The 20,663-nt window shown below is 39.7% G+C and overlaps 3 protein-coding genes and 2 non-coding genes across 5 annotated transcripts; 4 read left to right on the forward strand and 1 right to left on the reverse strand.

Moving 5' to 3' along the window:
* Positions 1-1,709: 1,709 nt before the first annotated feature.
* Positions 1,710-2,665, forward strand: LOC113531088 (nuclear protein 1-like). Its single transcript, XM_034300495.2, has 2 exons — positions 1,710-2,039; positions 2,301-2,665. The coding sequence occupies exon 1, from the start codon at positions 1,795-1,797 to the stop codon at positions 2,023-2,025; it is 231 nt and encodes a 76-aa protein (XP_034156386.1). The 5' UTR covers positions 1,710-1,794; the 3' UTR covers positions 2,026-2,039; positions 2,301-2,665.
* A 649-nt stretch (positions 2,666-3,314) lies between these two features.
* Positions 3,315-16,650, reverse strand: dhx33 (DEAH (Asp-Glu-Ala-His) box polypeptide 33). The gene is made up of 12 exons (XM_026921503.3): positions 15,561-16,650; positions 14,640-14,800; positions 14,299-14,526; positions 13,449-13,619; positions 12,840-13,025; positions 12,171-12,282; positions 10,742-10,901; positions 10,429-10,517; positions 9,687-9,814; positions 8,770-8,973; positions 8,150-8,236; positions 3,315-8,008 (listed from the first exon to the last, which is right to left on the reverse strand). Exons 1-12 carry the CDS (start codon positions 15,766-15,768, stop codon positions 7,700-7,702), a joined length of 2,043 nt encoding a protein of 680 aa, XP_026777304.1. The 5' UTR covers positions 15,769-16,650; the 3' UTR covers positions 3,315-7,699.
* Positions 16,651-16,670: 20 nt separating this feature from the next.
* Positions 16,671-20,547, forward strand: rplp0 (ribosomal protein, large, P0). The gene is made up of 8 exons (XM_026922341.3): positions 16,671-16,820; positions 17,307-17,416; positions 18,210-18,385; positions 18,941-19,028; positions 19,112-19,258; positions 19,413-19,598; positions 19,763-19,903; positions 20,327-20,547. The coding sequence occupies exons 2-8, from the start codon at positions 17,363-17,365 to the stop codon at positions 20,483-20,485; spliced, it is 951 nt and encodes a 316-aa protein (XP_026778142.1). The 5' UTR covers positions 16,671-16,820; positions 17,307-17,362; the 3' UTR covers positions 20,486-20,547.
* LOC113531674 (small nucleolar RNA SNORA63) lies at positions 17,984-18,112 on the forward strand. The gene has a single exon (XR_003403276.1). It is a non-coding gene; the product is annotated as a small nucleolar RNA SNORA63 (small nucleolar RNA).
* LOC113531673 (small nucleolar RNA SNORA63) lies at positions 18,738-18,866 on the forward strand. Its single transcript, XR_003403275.1, has one exon. It is a non-coding gene; the product is annotated as a small nucleolar RNA SNORA63 (small nucleolar RNA).
* Positions 20,548-20,663: the final 116 nt, after the last annotated feature.

A 20,663-nucleotide genomic window follows, 5' to 3' on the forward strand; every position in this document is an offset into this window, starting at 1 on the left:
TTTGACAATTTCAGTATAATGCTCATTGGGAAAAGACAGTATAAAGCCAGTTAACATTGTAATTTCTTTAAAAAAGTTTTTCATTCTTGTTTTTTTTTAAACTCACACTGCCACCATGTGGAGAAAATATATTCTCTTCAAATTTCGAGATAGTCCTATATGATTACGTAATAAGTGTTTTTTTGTTTGTTTGTTTGTTTGTTCGTTTTTTTTCTGACCACATGATAATAACACTCAGAGTATTAGAATAGAGATTAATAGAGATCTTCCTATGCTCAAAATATAATTCTCATTAACAAACACTCTAGGATTCTCCACATCCCGTTTATCTATGATATGACACCTGGATATCATACACACACACAATATTAGGCAGGTGGTTGTAATGTTATAGCTGATCAGTGTATGTATGTATATACACTATATGGCCAAAAGTTTATGGACACCTGACCATCACACCCATATGTGGTTCTTCTCCAAACTGCTGCAACAAAGTTGGAAGCACAGAATTGTCTAGAATGTTTTTGTATGCTGTAGCATTACAATTTCCCTTCAGGGAAATGAAACCTGTTCCAGTATGACACTGCCCCTGTGCACAAAGCCATGGTTTGAGAAGGTTAGAGTGGAAGAACTTGAGTGTCCTGCAGAGAGCCCTGACCTCCACCCACTGAAAACCTTTGGGATGAACGGGAACACCCAGACCTCCTCACCCAACATCAGTTCCTGACCTCACTAATGTTCTTGTAGCTGAATGAACACAAACCCCCACAGCCACACTTTTGACTACCTGCTTATAGTGGTGCAGTGGGCTTTAGCTCTCACTTCATCTCTAGTTAAGGAGAGCAGTGCAGCAGCACTTTAGTAGCTTTAGTCTGTCCAGATCTGTACACTCGACTCAAACAGATCAGCTTCCACAGCTTTCACGCTGATATGGCCGTCAATGCCATCATGTTCACCATCTTGTACATCGCTAACTAGACGGGTCTCTGGCGTAACTCAGCGTACCTGAATCATATACCTGCAACCTTTACTTTCTCCACTGTTTCATCGTTGGATTTAGATTCCAGCGTGGAACATCGCCAGAAAATGGTGAGTGAGAAAAGAATCGCTTGCTCGTTTGTTTTTCAGAGAGAGTGAAACCTGACCTTTATCTCTTATTTTTGAGATTGTTTGAATATTTTCTCTTATTGACTTTCTCCTGTCTATTTACCTCTGCACTAGCAATGTCTCTCTGTGACGTCAGAGCCACACACAATCCATTCTTCTCAAGGGAATAATGAAAATACAGCAACAAACAACAAATTAACAATACAATCACTAAACATATAAAAAATATCTCAGTATAAACGTATATAACATTTAAGGATAGAGTTTTCCTTTAGCACTCATTATACATAACACTCATATACAGAGTATATATGTCTTTGTTTTTACATTTTATTTACCTATAGCATGCACATTATTTTTAGCTTTTTTTTTTTTTATATCCTGCGTCATTTTATTCCTTGTGTAACTGTATGGCTTCTGCAAAAATCTTCTAAGTGGAGAATGCAGATTCTTCTTATCCCTGGATGTGAGATAGATATAGAGAAGTATATTGACCGCATGGCTGTTGACTGTAGGCGTGGGCGATCAAATTTCCAGCCAATCAACGATCGAGGACGCAGCCACGTGACCCGAAGGCGACTGAAAACACAGATAAAACCACGTGACATCATCTGTTGTTTACGCACAGAAGAGAGAGAGCTTGTTGAGGCGCGTGAAAGGTGACTTTTCTGTGAAAAGAAAGAAAAAATGGCCACTGACATTGAAAGGTTGGCTTTGTTTGAAGAGGCGCACTATGACCAGTATGATTATTATAACCTGGATGAATATTCGTGCCATGCTGGAGGAAAAGGAAGAACGAAGAAAGAAATCGGATTAAACACCAACCGCCATTGTCCTGCAGGACATGAGAGAAAAATCGCTGAAAAATACCGGAATAGCGAAGTGAAGAGGAAGAGATCCAAAAGCTCTTCGTCTTGAACGATGTATAATTGGTAAGAAAGTGTATATATGTGCTGTTTGTGTGTGTAATTGTGTAGTATTTTGCTGTTTACTCCTGTCCTGGCATGCTCCTTCTCTCAGCCTGTTGTGTAACAAGCTGCCAATGCAGTCCTTCCCTTTTTGTTGTTGTTGTTGTTGTTTTTGTTGTTGTTTCGCCAATTCAGTAAAATTTCTCGAATATTTAACACGATACGTTGTTGTAAACTTGCTTTAATCTTTCTTTTTTTTAAATTATTATTATTATTTCTCTACAGAGCCAGGAATGCCCCCACTGGAGATGACTTGAGAAGCGGATCGTGGTCCTAATGTCTGTTAAACCTTTTCCTGCCTTGTTGAACGAGAACGCGCGCACGCGCCACTGACGCACCTGAAGCCACGGCCTTTTCCTGCCTCGTGAGCGCGCATCCCGATTCCGCGTTTCCGTGTTTCCGCCTCTGGAAGCGGATCTGTCCGCTGGAGTCAGGTTGCAGCTGCGCACACGAATAGCCTTGTTTTGCTTGGGTGTTGGCCCCCTTTTAAAGGTGTTCTTAAAGCAGTGTATTGTGGTGGTGTGTTTTAAACGTTGTGTTGGTGTTAGAAATCACTTGAAGAATAAAAAACACTGATTAAGTCATTGGTATATGCTGAGGTTGTCCTTTTTTCCCCTCTATAATACTGTTTGTGGTTCCCAATTCCAGTTCTGAAAATTCCATAACATGCACCAATGCAAATGGTAGTGATCATACCAGTAAAGCTACAATTACTCAAATGTGTATTTATCATCTGACTCCAACCTTTTACATAAGGATGATTCCTTCTAAACAGCTGGCCACAACTGTGCACTCTTGCATATTAACAGATATAATACATACAATACTTGAGACTTGCGGATGTCTCAACTTAATTAAATAAATGTATCATTAATGGAACCCCTGATCATACATCAAAATATACCGTTATAAAGGGTGACAAACTGCATTCACATAAAACAGCAGCATGTGAAAAGTCCATAACTTAAAATGCATATATTAAATCAAATTCAGAATTGTTTGTTAACAAAAACATTTGTCCAGCCAGTTACCTCCAATTCCCTGTACACAAGGTGGATTTAACTGGTGATAGCATGCATATGATGGTTGTGGAACCTGAACATTAAACCTCCCAGAATAGTAAAGAGGAATCTCTGATTTAACATTACTACCAATAAATAAATAAAATCTTTATTTGTATAGCACCTCTTATACATAAAACGTATCTCAAAGTGCTTCACAAGGAAATTAAAAAGACAGTAAATAAGAGGAATCAAGTGGGGTCAGTAGTAATAGTTATATATAATTATAAACAATTGTGAAACATGACAAGAGTAAATGAAAATAGAGGAAATCATAAAATACAGTTTATAAAGGGAAAAATAAGAATGAAAAGAACATATTTATCAAAACATCAAAACAGAAGAAGAACAAAAGATAACAGAGCATGCCGACATATATTCATAATATATCATAAATAGAAACAAGAAATCATAAAGAGCTTATGAAAGGAAAATATACAAATACAAAATTCTAAAAATACACTATAAATATGTCTTTAGCTGTGTGTGTGTTTTTTTTTAAATGATGGATTGTAGTCTGATCTCACTGTAAAAATCATTCCATGTTTTATGTGCATAAAAGCAGAAGGCTGCTTCACTACATCTCTTCATGATGACTTTGGAGACATTGCGCAAACCTGCACTACTTAATGAACTATGTATATTAGTGAATGATTTAGAGCATATGGAGAGCCAATCCATATTGTAATGATGGTGCTAATCCATTCAGCCACTCATTTTCAGTAACCGCCAATTATAAATCTTCCATCATATATAAGACTGGAATAAATCTGTGCACTGATTTGTAAAAGTATTTGCACCAAAGGATCATAGCTGTCCTTCCTGAATGTCATCTCAGTTATCATTTAAAAATATCTAATCCATATGAAAAGACAGACATGTGCACTGAAATGTTCTTTTACTCCATAACGATTAAAATCATCTGAATATAAGAACTCTTTGTAGCCTGCTGTAGCTTGGAAAGGAACAGCAACATGAAAACTGTCACTGTACAAACACCCTTGCAACTACGTTACATGGCATGTGAGACGTGCAAGGGACGGCATGTAATGTTTCACAACCAACTTTGATCTCATGTTGCTAAACAACCATAAATGGAAATGGCTGAATCATTACAAGCCACACTGCATCGAAACAAAATGCCTATAAGAACAATATTATAAAGTTACACAATCTCTGTACTTCAATCAGGTGATTTATAACCATTTCTTAAAGCAAAAGTGTGCCCTGAAACACATTAAATCCATTTATATTAAAATATTTATGACGTGTTTAGAGATTCTGGTGCTAAATTGGTGGTTGGTGCTGTATTTTTGTTGTCCCTGTGAGAAGTTAGCGGTTGTGTGTCGCTCTGACATCACAGGATGACACTGTTGGCGTAATTACAATAGCATTTAATGGGAGAAAATAAAATCAACAGTCTCAAGCATAATGATAAGACTAGGTTTTGGTGTTAGCTCCTAAAAACAAAAGAGCAAGAGCTTCTTTTTTCACTCATCTTTCAACATCATATTAATGAAAAATCCAGTGGAGAATGAGTGGAGAGAGCAAACGTTGGAATCAAAGTTCCAGGATGCAATGCAACTATATGATGCAGCTGTATTAGTTAAGGCTGGACTCAGCTCAGCTAATTAGAGATCAACGTCATGACACAAGCACATTAGCTTTGACGGTGGAATAAACATGCAAGTTAAAGCTTTGGAAACTGATCTGTTTGAGCAGAGCATACAGATGAGGCAGTGAGAAAGCTGGAAAGACTAAAGGAATAAAGCGCTGCTGCATCACTCTCTTTAGGTAGCAAAATGTCAATGAAAGAAGTTTAAACTAAAAAAAAAAGATTCAAGATTGAAGATAAAGTTAATCATAAAGATTAATATGCAAATTGTTCATGGTGGATTTTTACTTTAAGATGCACATTTATTTTACCGTCCTTATACTGGCAAGTTTCAATAAACCTAGATCTTTAAAAACAAAATCAAGCATGTTTAGACTGCAATATTCAGTATGCAGGAATAGGCAACACCCAGAGGAGGTTAAAATAAGTACGGTTACTTCATATTCTTCCTGATTCTTGCACTTCCTCAAATAAGAAACCTCACAGGCACCACCTTCCTCATGTGGAAAATTCCATTTTAACAGAGAAGGGAACTGACAATGACAAGACACGTTGCTTTAACGATGTAGTTTTGCCTCAATATGTCATTTATTCAGTAGTTTATTTTCGCACAACCTTCTGTGAAGGCACAAGAACTCATCGTATAATTTTGAAATTGGCTTCAGAGTGAGTAAAAAAAAAAAAAAAATTACCTCAAGCATATTTGAGATTTGGAAGTGTCAAGTCATAGTTTAGATGAAGGTCCATGCTCTGTACAATAAAGAAAATCTTTTTTAAAACATTCTTATCACTATACTAAATATATATTTGAGGTATATTCAGCATTCCAGAGAAACCTGAGTGGCCTTATTCTGTGTTAATCATACATCATGCATAGCATATCAGTCGAGAAGTACTTGTTATGTGTACAATCTGTAGCAGGTATATCGTGTCAAGATAGAACAAGTGTGTGGACTTAAATGATATACAAATGTTCTAGAAAGGCATGCATAGCTTAGGAAGGGTGATACTGAGAATCAGTCTTATGTACTACATACAGACTATCCAAATAATAAAGCCACTGGGAAGTCGACAGCATCAATAAACTATCTACTTAGAGGAGAAACTGTGGTCTTTGTGGCTCCACAGGACTTCAATAAATGATGGACGACCAACATCCATATGATCAGGGCTGAGTTTCGCAAAGAACATAATTAAATGGTAGAGCGAGCGTCACATTGAACACTCTCTCTACCAGATTTATTCAGAGATGCTTTTGGGGAAAATGGGCTGAGGAAGGGATGTGGTCTTACTTGTCTGTCATTCTTCATAGAAAGGTTTCAATGGTCTGGCTTTCTAAAGATAGAGCTTATAATTCTTTGGATTTCTAGTTTCAAAACAGCCTCCGCCAACTTCGTCCAAATCGCTTCGAGTCTGATAGTAGAACAATCTACAATCAGTGAAGATCTGATCATTTGGATCAATTCATCGATTTAAAAGGCAACAATCAAAATAGCTAATAATCAATTTATAAGTGATTATAAATCGATTATTATCAAAAAAAGACAAACCACTGGTGTATAAAAACATAATTCAAATTTTTAAATAACTGTAGATAATTAGGTTATAGGCTAGCAAGGAGATTTGCCCGTAGCTTTGATAGATTTAAAATGATCCTTCTCTATGTCATTGTCATTCACAAATTAACAGGATGCTCACCAAAGTCGGTCACGTAACGATCAGAGGATATTGAATTGATCTGTAGCAAATTGTATTGTAGCAGATTCAGTGGTATCATCAAAAATCGAATTGTTGCATTATATATCAAAATCACGTGTGGAAGCCGGACCTTTCCACTCCTAGTAGAACACTAGCTTTACAGCTAAAGTGGTTTTTCAGACACCTATCAATCATTTCTTTCCAACCAAAATAACAATGTATGCATATAACTGTCATTTTCTATAAAGCGTACAAAGCAACTGCATCTCGAAATTCTCAGTTTTTGATTAGACATCAACAATGCGTTAGCCATTAATCAGATAGAAACATCCATTGGTGTTTCAGATACCATTAATAATAAATGCCCATATAATATATCAGTATAAAAACAAAGTTTACAATGGCCTGAAACAGGGTGTTGATAATATGAGATATAGAATTAAGGCTGTGGTTACAAGCCAAGCATCCAGTTAATAAGTGGGCCTTTGCTCATAAACACAATCGGTATTCTTAGACATCAGGCTGTTTCATCAATACAGGTAAGCAAAATAGTTCCAGAAACAGCACGGCCACTCAAGAAGTGCGTCATGAGCCGAGGTTCCCACGGAGTTAAAGGAAACATGCAAGCATTCATAACAAGGTAAGCTCACCTAATATGCATCCAACTAAACTGGCTGTAGAAACAGGCAAGTAGAAAAAAGCTTCCAGTATCAAACCACTGGAGTACACAAATTAGTCAAAAGCTACTGGAGGGTGTGCAAAAATGTGTCATTTGTACAAAGAACAGCAAACTCTTCTTTTTTTTTTTTTTTTTTTTTTTAGGAAAGTCATTCCTAAATGTTCAATCAGTGATCCATGTTTTCTAGATGAGTACGTTTTGCCTTATACAGCATTGCCTTATCCAGCATCCAGCGTTTCGGCTTCAGAGGAGAAAACAAAGTCACCTACGAGTGGAATCAAACTCCTCTGTTATGGCATCAACACCTAGTTGAATGCATCAGGACTTCTGATATCTTAAACATTCTGCCAGTCCTCTGAGAGGCTTCATTAAGGGGAATCGTCGAAAATTCCCCGACACCCTGTCCAATGTTCTTATTACTTACTTTATATGAAGCCTCTCAGATGAGTGGCGAAACATGTTCAAGCCCAGCCACACTGATGTACTACTGCTATCCATTCCAAAATGGTCTGGATATTCATGCAATTTGCTGTTACACTTGATAAAGCACCCCTAGAAGACCTGAGGTGTACTAGCTCTTTGCCGTGTGGATTTTACGCCGGAAATACTCCGGCGCTGCTTCCTGTAGCCAGTCGGCGTCCACCAGGCACAGGTCCCTCATGTAGCAGCGCGACGTATGCAGGAGCTCGTTGAACACCACGTAGGCCGGCTTTGCCTGGAACAGGACGGAGGATGGATGGATGGCGACGGTCTGGTGGGTGTCCAGAGCCACGTAGGTACCATCTGGCTGGAGCTCAGCAGCGTTGGCGAACATACCGTGTGCCAGGCAGCGCCGCACGTTAGCCAGTTCAGACAGTGAGGATTCAAGCTTCAGTCCCAGCTATAGAACAAAAAAGCATCATGCTGATTTACACGTAAGCATGTTTATTTGCTGATTAATTTATCACAACCTTCTAAGAGGTCAGAAACAATGTCTACAAAATGTAGATCTTGTTGTTCATAGTATTGAATCGTTCAGTACCTTAATGCAAATGTCCCTCAGCTGGGCTCGGACTTCAGCAACCAGACCCATGTTTCTGCTGTTTACAAAGTTCTCCCTACACCACTCCTGCATTGAAGCGCAACACCAGAAGACAGTGAGGACCGATTTTATGTAAGCCAAAAAACATGAGTTACCAGTTTATTGGATAACTTTTGTCTACAGTTTTTGTCCATTCTAAGGTGCATCTACCATAACGGTGACTTTAGGTGTTTAATTACTGGGTGTAGTGAAAGATTTGCATACACAATGTGTCAGTACCCATTCTATCCCGTCTATCATGAAAAGGCACCACCTTAGGACTACAGATATAATTCAGGAAAGGGACTCAGCACTGCAGTGACACTGGCATTGAACTATGTGTAGCTCTGCAACCAGTGTATCAGGTGCAGCAGCGTTATTGGGATTGGAAACACTTCAATGCCACTGCTGTTGTCAGAAATAGTCTACCAACCAGCTAACAGCATCAGAAATTAATTAATGACTGGGCTACAAAGTAACTCTCTACTCAAAAAGATGAGTAAAAATCTCTAACTGTACCTATGAGGTGGCCCAACAAGATGTCTAATCAGTGGAACTCTTGAAAGAACAGAGGCACCTACCTTATTTCCGCTGACTTTCTTGAAGGCCCTGTAGATGTTCAGCAGGGTCATGTGGTCTCCTTCACTGGAGATGAATTTTTTGCGCACGGCAAGTACCTCGTCTCGTCGGGCAGGAGGGTTATAGAGCACAGAGTCCACAGAGAGCAGAGAGACAATAGTCAGAATCTCCTCAGTACAGGAGAAGTCTGGAGAGATCAGGATGGTCTGCAAAACAATGTTAAAAATATGTAAGTCATGTGGTCAACTACAAACTTAAGTAACTGTTTGGTTTTCCCCCATCATGTCTTACAATGGTGGATCCAAACTCCAGGCAACGGAATGCACCTCTGGCTCAACCCAAAGTGCTTGCTGATGAGTTAACATGCATGTTACAATATACAAAAATTGTGCAGAGATTCCCCCAGAAGACCATCTCGTTATCATTTAGGGGGCCAAGCAAGACAGCACATATAATCTCCATAAGTCATACCATTAGCTCCACCCACTTGGAGTTTGAGCTCATTTGCATAAAGATATTTGCAAAGTGTGCTTGGACCCCGCAGATTATCATTTGTGGCTATATTCATTTTTATGATGCTATGAAGGTGGAGATCACTTGTGATTCATCTTCTGCTGCGGACGGATACCCTAAAGATTTGCACCTCACAAAAACATTTTTTGCCCAGACAATTATATAGACAAAAATATTCAAGCCAATTGGCCTTGCTGTGAACAAAATCTAATCTGTTCACCTTCTAGTTACAATGATAATTCCACATAAATCCTACAAACTTTCAAATATTCGTACTTGAGATATCGCGCTAACGAGAATCTCGGACAGACGCACAGACAGATAGACAAACCAAAAATAAAATGCCCCCACCACCGAGTGGCAGAGGTATAAAAACACATGCTACAAGAGGATAATCCCATCTTACTTTAGCAAATCGAGGTTCCAGGGGAAAGCAGGCCATCTTTTTGCCCAGAGAAGTGAGGGAAACCTGATCATCCTTTCTCTCCACAGCTCCAAGGAGATCCAGCTGCTCCACTGCCATTCGCATCGACTCTGTCCAATGACACAAGCATCAGTGTTGCTGCAGATGCCAGATGTACTATTACAAAATAAAAATTTCTTTAAAAATATAAAATTATTAATTAATAATAATAATAATAATAATAATACTAATAATAAAGTAATTAATTATGCAATTTATAAATAAATAAATAAAATCCATAATCATAAATATGTCCTTTTTATGATAAAAAGACAAAAACTTTAGCTTTTTAAAAATTACAATGAAGATCAACAGTAAAGGATGTTATTATCAATTAATAACAGTAATTATTATACTAACAATATGGGCCAAAATGTAAAGTCAGAAACAGTACAAAATATGCCCTCTCTCTCGATCCCGTCAGCAAATATTAACTGTGAGGGTGCTAATAATTTTAAAAGCAGTGTTTTTTCAAAATAAACGGCGCTATTTATTAATATAATATTAAAATAAAACAAGCCGGCATCCCCTACGTGTTTAAGATCAAAACTTACTGCATGAGTTATTCATCTGACTCTATTCATATCAACTTACTGCATGCGTTATTCATTTGTAGATTAAATTTTGCTCAGTGTCATGAAGGGTGCCAATAATTTTGCATATACAAAAACCATATGTCTCTTACCAGGTGACGGCTTGGACATGAAGTCAAAGTTGAGCACATCGGGAACACCCAGAGCCAGCAGCTGCAGTATTACACCAGCTAAATTACACCTATAGAGCAAATACAACAGGCAAGTAACGACAGATTATAATAATCATTATGAATTATATTACATACATTTAAAAAATTGTGACAGCATTTTCATGCATTAATGTAAAAAGGTTCTAAAATTATTGTTTTGCTCTGGCTAACTACATACATACAGTGTAAGACTGTCTAATACTGAATGAAATCAAATAAACAGAAAGATTGCGCAATCTCTACTGCACTGTACCGCTGTATTTCAGGTACAGTCATGTTTGCTAGGTTGTCGAACTCGTCTTCAGTGTAGAGGCGGTAACACGAGCCAGAGTCCTCTCTCCCTGCCCTGCCTGCCCGCTGCCAGGCCTGCGCTTTGGACACCCGCTGCACGGCCAACACCTCCAGACCGCTGTCTAACAAAACATAAGACAAAAACAGCATATCACGTGAATTAAGATAAATTATACACATTTATGCTTGCAGCTGCATTCATTTTTTTTTTATTCATTAGTGGATCTAATGTGTACTCAATAGTGTATTAAATATCAATCACTGGTGTCTGAAATGAGATGCCTCCAAAAAAATCAACACTCGTATAAATAACTGGTAAATACAATATGATATTAGTTTACATTAAAGGTGGTTATTCAAAGCATAGTAGATGGCACAGCTCCACCACATGGCATTTAGATGGTATTGCAAGCACTTAGACTGTGTATGGAAATTACTCATGCTCTATACATAGTTATATATGCAAAATAATATCTACAAAAGAAAATTAGAGACCCAATTACTTATGATTATTATAAGTATTTTATACTAACTCTATCACAATAGACAATGCTAGTTTCTGATCATCTGCTTGCAAGTCATTAGCATTATTTGCTGGTTGTAATTAATAACTATTAGGTATGTAACACAATGGCACTATCTGTATCTGTTTAGTGCTCCAAATATCTGTATTTGGATTTAATCATGAAGTGGGCGTGGCCTAAACACAAAGTGGGCGTTCCACCGGAAACTGAATTCTGGACCTGACAGTTCCTCAGCATCAGCTACATCACTCCACTTCATAATTGCTCTCAGTTACAGACGTGCGCCGGACTGTTTATTTCAACCCCATATGCTCCTTAATATTTTTGTTTTGTACCTGCCTGTGGTTGTTTCTAACAAATTTAGTTGCCTCTAAATTATAAACAAACTAGTAGCCAGGTTTGAGCACACCATGCTAATGAATGTGGTTGTTCTTTGTAACGCAAGCTTCATATCTGACTGCTGGCTCACACCCACAGAAAAAGTAAAAACTTCTTGGTCATGACTTTAGGTTACATCCTACAGGATCTCAGTCCGAACGCACATCTCTAATCTCAACTGAATGGCACAATGGGAACTCTGGCAAGCTTGCTAAAAAAATTAAATAAATAAAAATAAAAAATAGCACACCAGTAGTCTGTATTTGTGACTGTTTAAAATACATTCTCTGTTGTTTCAGAATAAGGTATTTGTACTTGGTATACAATATAACCATGTAGAAAACAAACAGTAGTAACGTTTTTAACAATGTTAAAAACCTGGAACAGCTCAAGGAACGTCCTGACTGCCATACACCATAATCTTGTCTTTTCCTAAAATAAAACCCCAGCTTTAAATACTGTTTGAATGCTAGACACTGGAGCTCTCACCTGGGTTATAGCGCTTGGCCTTCACCATTCCTGTGTCAATGACGTATTTAATCCCAGAAATAGTTATGGACGTCTCTGCGATGTTGGTTGAGAGGATGACTTTTCTGCAACCCTGATACAGAGAGAGAGAGAGAGAGAGAGAGAGAGAGAGAATGTTAATACGGATAACACAAAACCAGAAACTCTCTATACTAATCCACCTTTAGGGTGTGGATATGAAATGTAAAGCCATAAAGGTAATAAAACACTTATGGAGGTCTGTATGAAATTTGACTAATGAGTATTCTGTGTTGCAGTGAGCTGGGGCGAGGATAAGGGTGAGAGAGAGGAGCGCCGAGAGAGAGAGAGAGAGAGAGAGAGAGAGAGCCCCGATTCAGCACAGAGCCGTGTGTGTGCACGTGTATGTGTGTAGAACTTAAATAGACAGAGGAAAGCGGAAGAGAATCGGAGAATAAAACGCCCCCCAGTTGTTCTAAGCCTGCCTCCTGCTTCCTCATTTTCGCCCGAACCCGGGAGATTGCTACAGTCTTCAAGTCCACTAAACCCTTTGCTTTTCTATAAGTGCTGCTCCATTTCTTGTGAATACGCTTTGCAGGGTTGAAATTTAACACACATAAGAAATCTGAACATGATCCTTAGCAAACCTTTGAGGAACCATCAGCAGTTTACCTTAGGTGCAGGCTGAAAGACCCTGAGCTGCTGGGCAGGAGGAAGTGATGCGTACAGAGGGATCACAATCATGGGCCCGCAGGTTTCAGGCAGGTGTTTGGCGATGTCCCGACACGTACGAGCCAGCGCTTCAATCTCCTCCTGACCCGTCATAAACACCAAGATGTCATGGGATGGAGGAGCTTCCTGTGTGGCCAATGATACTCATTAGGGACACCAAAGATCACTATAAACACAAATATATTCATCATCCCAGTATTATGATGAAACCAACATTAAATGCGAGTTACATAATGTTCAAAAGTGGTTAACGTCTTTATGTTAGAGGAGAGAAAACCACAGCTCATAGCCAAAATGTTAGACAAAGACTTTCGGCCTTTTTGTCGAGGGCACAAACACGATATGCTTCATCACCTGATAATGTCTGTGGTGATGAAGCAAAAACATGATATGCTTTATCACCAGAGACATTATCAGGAAAGGACACAGTCTGTAGCTTTCCTCCCACGGATTCAGATAACTACTCATTTATTTTCCATAATCCGTATTAATGCACATACTGTAGTTAATACGGAGTGTAATACATGTCCACATGAGAAAGCGACCAACCTGGTGAATCTGAAAGATGGAGACCAGCGCTGCGTGTAGGTAATCAGATTGCGGCTGCTTGGTATAATAGATCTGAATCGGGTGCTGCCGACCCTCCAAGTAGAGCACAGGAGACTTATTAAAATACTGAGAGAACAGGTCCACGTCCATGGTGGCGGACATCACAATGACCTAGGGAATATAAAATAGAGAGAAATGAGCCTAAAATATGGCTAGGCAATACGATGATATAATTTGCACTGCAAAAATGACATCTTAGCAAGTGAAATTAACTGAAATATAGTCATATTTTTGTCTACTATTTCCTATTATCAGATTACAAGAAAACAAATATGAAATTATTAAATTTATTTCTAAACATTTTTACTGATTTCAACCCTGAAACAAACTCTATTGGCAAATACTTTTGCTCATTTTTAGCATTTAGAAAGCTTTTCTAGGAAGAAATTAAATTATATACCAATAGATTAAGTAAATGTAAAGCTTGAAATTAGTAAAAAGAAATGTCTAGAAATAAGTTTAACAATATTATATTTGATGTATTGTAATTATATAATTGGAAATATTAGATAGATTTGACTACATTCAAGATATTTTCACTTTCTGTCTTTTTTTTTTTGCAGTGTTACTATTGTGGTAGTTTTGTTTCGCAACAAAACTAGTTTTCTAGATGAGTATCCAGTCATTTTTTAATGTAACACTGCTGTTTTGCTGGGTGTTTGTGATATACACTGTGATATATATTGTGTACCATAGAAATGCTTTCAAATAACGTGATATGATATTTTTTATATTGCACACCCCTAGTTTAAAGTCTCGAGCTCATTATTCACCCATGTTAGTTCCTCACCTTCAGAGGGATCTTATTCTGCTCTTTGCGTTTGCGCTGGGCGCTCTTGACCACGCCGAAGAGGACGTCAGTGTGGACGGTGCGCTCGTGAGCTTCATCCAGGATCACAACTGTGTAGCGCAAAAGCAGCGGGTCTCCGATCGCCTCTCTCAGCAGCATGCCATCAGTCATGAACTTCAGCTTGGTTTCCGGGGATGTCACGTCCTCGAATCGTACCGTGTAGCCCACCTGTGGAATTGTTGGAGTTATGTTTTTAGAAATTTCCATAGCTCAAAAAGATACCAAATGTATGAATGACATCATATACTTCCAAAATATGAGTGAATGGTTTGTTAACCCACCAGTTTTCCAAGCTGAGTTCTCTTTTCCTCAGCCACTCGTCCTGCCAGCGAGATAGCAGCCACACGTCGAGGCTGAGTGACCGCGATGATGCCCTGCCGGCCGATGCCAGCTTCATAGAGGTACTGAGGGATCTGTGTGGTTTTACCCGAGCCTGTCTCTCCTGGAGAATAAAGCAAGCAGGCCATCAGGAAGTGGGGTACTTTGTAGGGACCAACTCTATGTAACGACATACGGTTTTGTCTTTTCTTTCCTCATAGCAATTTGTGCTTCTTTAAATCTGATCAGTGGGTCACATCAATTCAGAATTACAGTAATTATCTGAGCTAGAAATGAATCATTTCTACGTAAAAGCAAACAACACTAAACATCATTCACTGGTTTGTAAATAGAAAGCTAAACTACACCACATTATTCAGTCAGTATCTGAACATTGTTGAGGAAGTCTATACAGTGTTCATAAACAGTAAAGCTACTCCACCTGATCCACTTGTACCAGATCTGTGCCACTGTTGTCCAAAGTTCACAAATATGGTAGGTGTCCCTGATAAAAACTACCAATGACTGTAAATCTAAGATAGTGGTAACTCATAAAATGATAAATCATTGTACAACTGTCAGGAAAGAGTCATTCATTCAATCTCACAAAGCCACCATTTACTCAAGTGCTTTCAGATATATATTTTTTGTATCTTACTGTTTGCAACTAGAAACTTTGACAGCAATAATATTGCTTTTCTTTATTCCAAACATTACTGTATTTCTAAAAGCAGGGAGCCAGCTGTAGATTTCACTGGTTGTTGCAGTTTCTGTAGCAAGAATGAAATCAAATCTCTGATCAAATGCTGACTGTGTCTGTGTACAGTAGCTGCACGCTAGGAGAGCTTAGCATCACCTGTACAGTATACTGTGGAAACTCTTACCGATTAACACAGCATTGTGCAGCTGTCTGAGCTGGTCGATGAGCTGAGATTTGGCCTGGTAAATAGGAAGCTGTTTTCTTTGCAAGTCTATTGGAATGGGCGCATTTCCCTTCTTTGGCAGCAGCATTCCAGGCTTCTTGTTTGCAGGGAAAAAAGGGGAGCCCGGCTTAAATTTCTTGGCCGGAGGAGGATCGGGGTCGTGGGGCATGATCCGGAAGAAGCGTCGAGCTGATATTAACCCGTCCTACTCACACTTCACCTCAGACTCAGCACCAAAACAGCAAAATAGCAAGTTTTAGGGTGTAAAAAGGCCTTCGCCACTGCGGGTGTTTATCTAATCGTAAAGGGAATCGCCTCTCACATGGCTCACGCTCCGACGTCGCGGGGAATTGACGTAAGAGCTAGCGATGCATCGTTCAAGAAGGAGTCGGCTCTTTGAAGCTTTTAGGTAATTTAGGAGTCGACTCGCATATAAACCGGCGTTTTTCCGTCAAGTGTGTGTGTGTGTGTGTGTGTTTGTGTGTTTGTGAGAGAGACAGAGAGAGAGAGGATAAATGGAAATATTGTTAATGAAGTACAGACGCAACAATATTAATGCAGACATTCTTACACATTTTCCATGTCTTGCTGATTTTGTTATTTTGTTCATTAGAAAGTAAAATAACATTCCATGGGACAATTTCAGCCATGGTTATAAAAAATAAGAACAATCTCTGGTCAAAATATAGCAAACTTTGTCTATTTAGAGAAGAACATTACAACGAGCCGGTTGGGAGCCGAAAGAGTCGGCTCTTATTGGTGACCTGAGTCATACGTAATGATTCACTGAATAGAGCCGGAATTAAAAAAAGTAAAAAAAAAAAACTCCAGGGTGCGTCCCAAATCGAGTAGCCGCTAAGGCTCCATACAGAATATTATTTACTCACAACAGATTTATTCATTCATTCCTTTAATCAGTAACAACTTCATCTTCAGTAACCTCTTTATCCTGGTCAGTTTATCCTGTGGAAACTGGGCTGCAGTCCATCGCAGGACACTATTTATTCATGGTGCCCGTTTTTAAAATAAAACTATTTGGAATATGTAAGATGGCGCGTTTCTTGTCGCTGTGTTGAACGCCCAGTAGTACTACTATAGAGTTGTGGGCGGGACATAATGAGTGACAACGATATTGACCAATCAGCCAACAGCACTCGTGTTCTATAATACCGCCTGATTTCCTCTTTCGGTCTCTTTTCTTTCACGCGACCCTACTGTGAGGTGAGCCTCGCTCCGTTACCGCACGGAGTTTTACTATGTTCCCCTGCTTTATTAATGGTTAAGTGTTCATGTTTACCCGGAACACGTAGGGAAAGCTTAAAGCTAACGACTCTCTATAGTTATATATAATAAAAAAGCCAATTTTGTCCTGAAGTGTCTGTGTGGTTGTTCAGAGTTAGCCTGTTAGCTAAAGGCCTCTCGGCGCCATGTTGCTTGGTGAGAGAGATTAGCGCCATGTGTTCACCTGCTCGGCTACCATGTACTCAGCACCTCGAGTCTGAATGTGTCTTCGTATTAAATAAAACCTAATTGTTTTTACGAGCCCTATAGAAAAAAAAAAAAATAGCCAAAAATGACCTAATGGATAATCCTGAATATTCTGTATGTTAGATTTTAGTTAGCTCTTAAGACTTTAGACGTTAAATTGCTGTTTTGTGCCACATAGATTTTCAAATGTTGGTTATAACTCTTTGTTTTCTCTTTAAGATAAATCACCTTGTCTTTAAACCGGCTCTTAACCGATCCTTGGAAGCACTGCAAAGATGCCCAGGGAAGACAGGGCCACGTGGAAGTCCAACTACTTCTTGAAGATCATTGTAAGTGGCAATTTTCCTCTGTTCCGTCTTTACTGTCGTATAGCAGTATTTTCAGTTTAGGATTTCATGATGAAAGCTTTTCCCCACAGTCTGACAGCAGATATGAATGAATGAAAGCTTAAAATTTAAAAATAAGGGCAGAATATTTAAAACACTGAGCTCCTTGTTTTCCATCATAACTGATCACACTAAAACTGAGAATTTTAATAACCTGATCCCACTGTTGCTCTAATTTCAACTTCTTATACTCACAGCATACTATACATATAGGCAGTCTGTTTTCAGGCTTGTTTCCTAATTTTAGATTAAAAGCAAAATAAATGTCAAGTCTGTAATCAGATTGGCTGTAATGAATGTTTGTCTTTTGTATTGATTCTTGGCTACCAGAACAACTTCAGTTCTTTTGTTATGAGTAAAAGGAAAGCTCTTTAATGGCTATTTGAATTCTTAATCATTCAAGATTTTCTAAATGGAGAAAACTCAGATAATCAGATTTTCTTTGAAATTCTATGAGTAAGCGTAAACCCTTTAACATGGAAGCTGTGCTTGTTGGTACAGATGCTGAATTTGCAGGATCAGTTACGAATCAGCTGTTGCAGTGCTGGTTGGTCGTTCCCCCTGCACAAATCAACTTGTTTCTTACTATCCCTGTCTGTCCGTTTCCCACGGCTTGCAGGGACGCTTAGTCTCAAACATGGCACTAGAATTGTACACAGAACTATTTATTTAATCCCGCTTCCTCCAGTCCTGATTTCTCACTGTTCTTATTTCCGTTTTACTTTCTGGTTCGCAGCAACTGCTGAATGACTACCCGAAATGCTTCATCGTGGGCGCAGACAACGTCGGCTCCAAGCAGATGCAGACCATCCGTCTGTCCCTGCGGGGCAAGGCAGTCGTGCTCATGGGCAAGAACACCATGATGCGCAAGGCTATCCGTGGCCACCTGGAGAACAACCCAGCTCTGGAAAAGTACGTATGTGCTTTTGGGGGCACGGTGTGCCTAGAAATATTTGCGTAACTGGGTCTTTATAGGTCGTTTCTAGATGTAGCATCTTAAAAGAAGAGTGTCTGTGAATTGCAGTGAAAACACTGACAAGATTTTCTCTCATTTGACTACACATTCCCTCAAGTATGTAAACCTTGGGAGATGGTGCAGAGCAGCTCTAATTCTAGAGCTGATTTCCCGGCTCTGGAAATTGTTTTTGCAAAATTGAGAAAGGATGAACCTATAGAGACCCAGTATGCCAGTATTCCTTAAATTTATGATTACAGGTCTAATTGCTTTTAAAAATAAGCCGCACCTGTATGTCCACCACTGAATTTGCAGGATCAGTTACGAATCAGCTGTTGCAGTGCTGGTTGGTCGTTCCCCCTGCACAAATCAACTTGTTTCTTACTATCCCTGTCTGTCTGCATCCCACAGCTTGCAGGGACGCTTAGTCTCAAACATTGCATTCTTATGGTGGAAATTTTTGCACATGTTTGTTTTGATGTCTGAGTAAATGTTGGCTGGCTCTTTAACAGGCTGCTTCCCCACATCCGTGGAAATGTGGGCTTTGTCTTTACCAAGGAAGACCTGGCTGAGGTCAGGGACCTGCTGCTGGCCAATAAGGTGATTTCTCTTGTGTATTCCTAACGTCCTTTTTTTAATTTCACAATGTACATATTTTGTTTTAACAGTTGTGTTCTTCGTAGGTGCCAGCTGCTGCCCGTGCCGGTGCCATCGCCCCCTGTGAGGTGACTGTGCCTGCTCAGAACACCGGGCTGGGTCCTGAGAAGACCTCCTTCTTCCAGGCTTTGGGTATCACCACCAAGATCTCCAGAGGAACCATTGAAATCCTGGTAAGTCAGGACTCTTTTAGATTGTGGGTAAAACCTTTTTTCTACCAGGGTGAAAGGGTACATTAGTAATGTGGATTTAATTCTTGGGCCTCTTGCATCTCTTGTAGGTTGTTCAGTCCATTGCAGTATATCTAACATTGTTCTCTCTTTCCAGAGTGATGTGCAGCTGATCAAGCCTGGAGATAAGGTGGGTGCCAGCGAGGCCACGCTGCTCAACATGCTGAACATCTCGCCCTTTTCCTACGGGTTGATCATCCAGCAGGTCTATGACAACGGCAGTGTCTACAGCCCTGAGGTGCTGGACATCACTGAGGATGCCCTGCACAAGAGATTCCTGGAGGTAAATGACACTTTTGTCATTTAATTCTGTGAAACTTTTCCCCTCATGAGTCAATTCTCCCTGCACAAATTTTCATACTATCCCTGTCTGAAGTCTCCACCGGTTTGTTGGTTTCCAGGTACCAAGTCATGTGTTTGTTGTAACACTCTCCCTCTCTGTTTTAGGGTGTGAGGAACATCGCCAGTGTGTGTCTGCAGATTGGCTACCCCACTCTTGCCTCCATCCCTCATTCCGTCATCAATGGATACAAGAGGGTTTTGGCTGTCGCTGTGGAGACAGACTACTCCTTCCCTCTGGCTGATAAGGTAAAATCATCTGCTTTTCTGTGGGATGGGCATCTCTACCAGTGCAGGTTAGGTTACAAAGCAGCTGTTGCAGTGCTGTTCTGTCGTTCCCCCTGCAAACAGAAACCCGTTTCCTCCTATCCCTGTGTGCCAGCCTCCTCCGGCAGACAGGGACGCTAGGTCTCGGACACTAAATGCACTTAATGGCTGGATAATAGGCTTTCAAGTAGAAGATAAACCATATTTATCTACAAAATAAGCCCAAATTGGTCTATTAGAATACCTAAAGTTATTTGAAAGTTGGAAATAGATGGTCTCTTGCAAAAATCTAGTGTTATCATTGAAACTCTTGCTCTGTTCCAAGTGTGGAAACGCCCTTAGTTTAAACAAGGTGCACAATAGGGTTCACAAAGTAACTTCCTGCATTTTTCTGCTCCCCTCCAGGTGAAGGCCTTCCTGGCTGATCCCTCTGCTTTTGCTGTGGCTGCAGCTCCTGCTGCGGCAGCTGATGCTCCAGCTGCTGCTCCTGCTGCCGCTGCAGAGCCGGCCAAGGAGGAGTCCGAGGAGTCTGATGAGGACATGGGCTTCGGCCTGTTCGACTAAAATAAGCAGTGGATCACCCTAACCTGCTTGATTTGAACATCAATAAAAAAATTTGAATCTGATGAAGTTTTTGTGTGTTTTATGTATGGTATAAAGTGTTGATACAGCTGACTAGTGACATGTGGTGGCTCTTTTTGCTGATGGTAGAATTATGGTATGAAAAGGAAAGCTGTATGGC

The sequence above is a fragment of the Pangasianodon hypophthalmus genome, chromosome 27 (genome assembly GCF_027358585.1).
Source record: "Pangasianodon hypophthalmus isolate fPanHyp1 chromosome 27, fPanHyp1.pri, whole genome shotgun sequence".
Lineage (NCBI taxonomy): Eukaryota > Metazoa > Chordata > Actinopteri > Siluriformes > Pangasiidae > Pangasianodon > Pangasianodon hypophthalmus.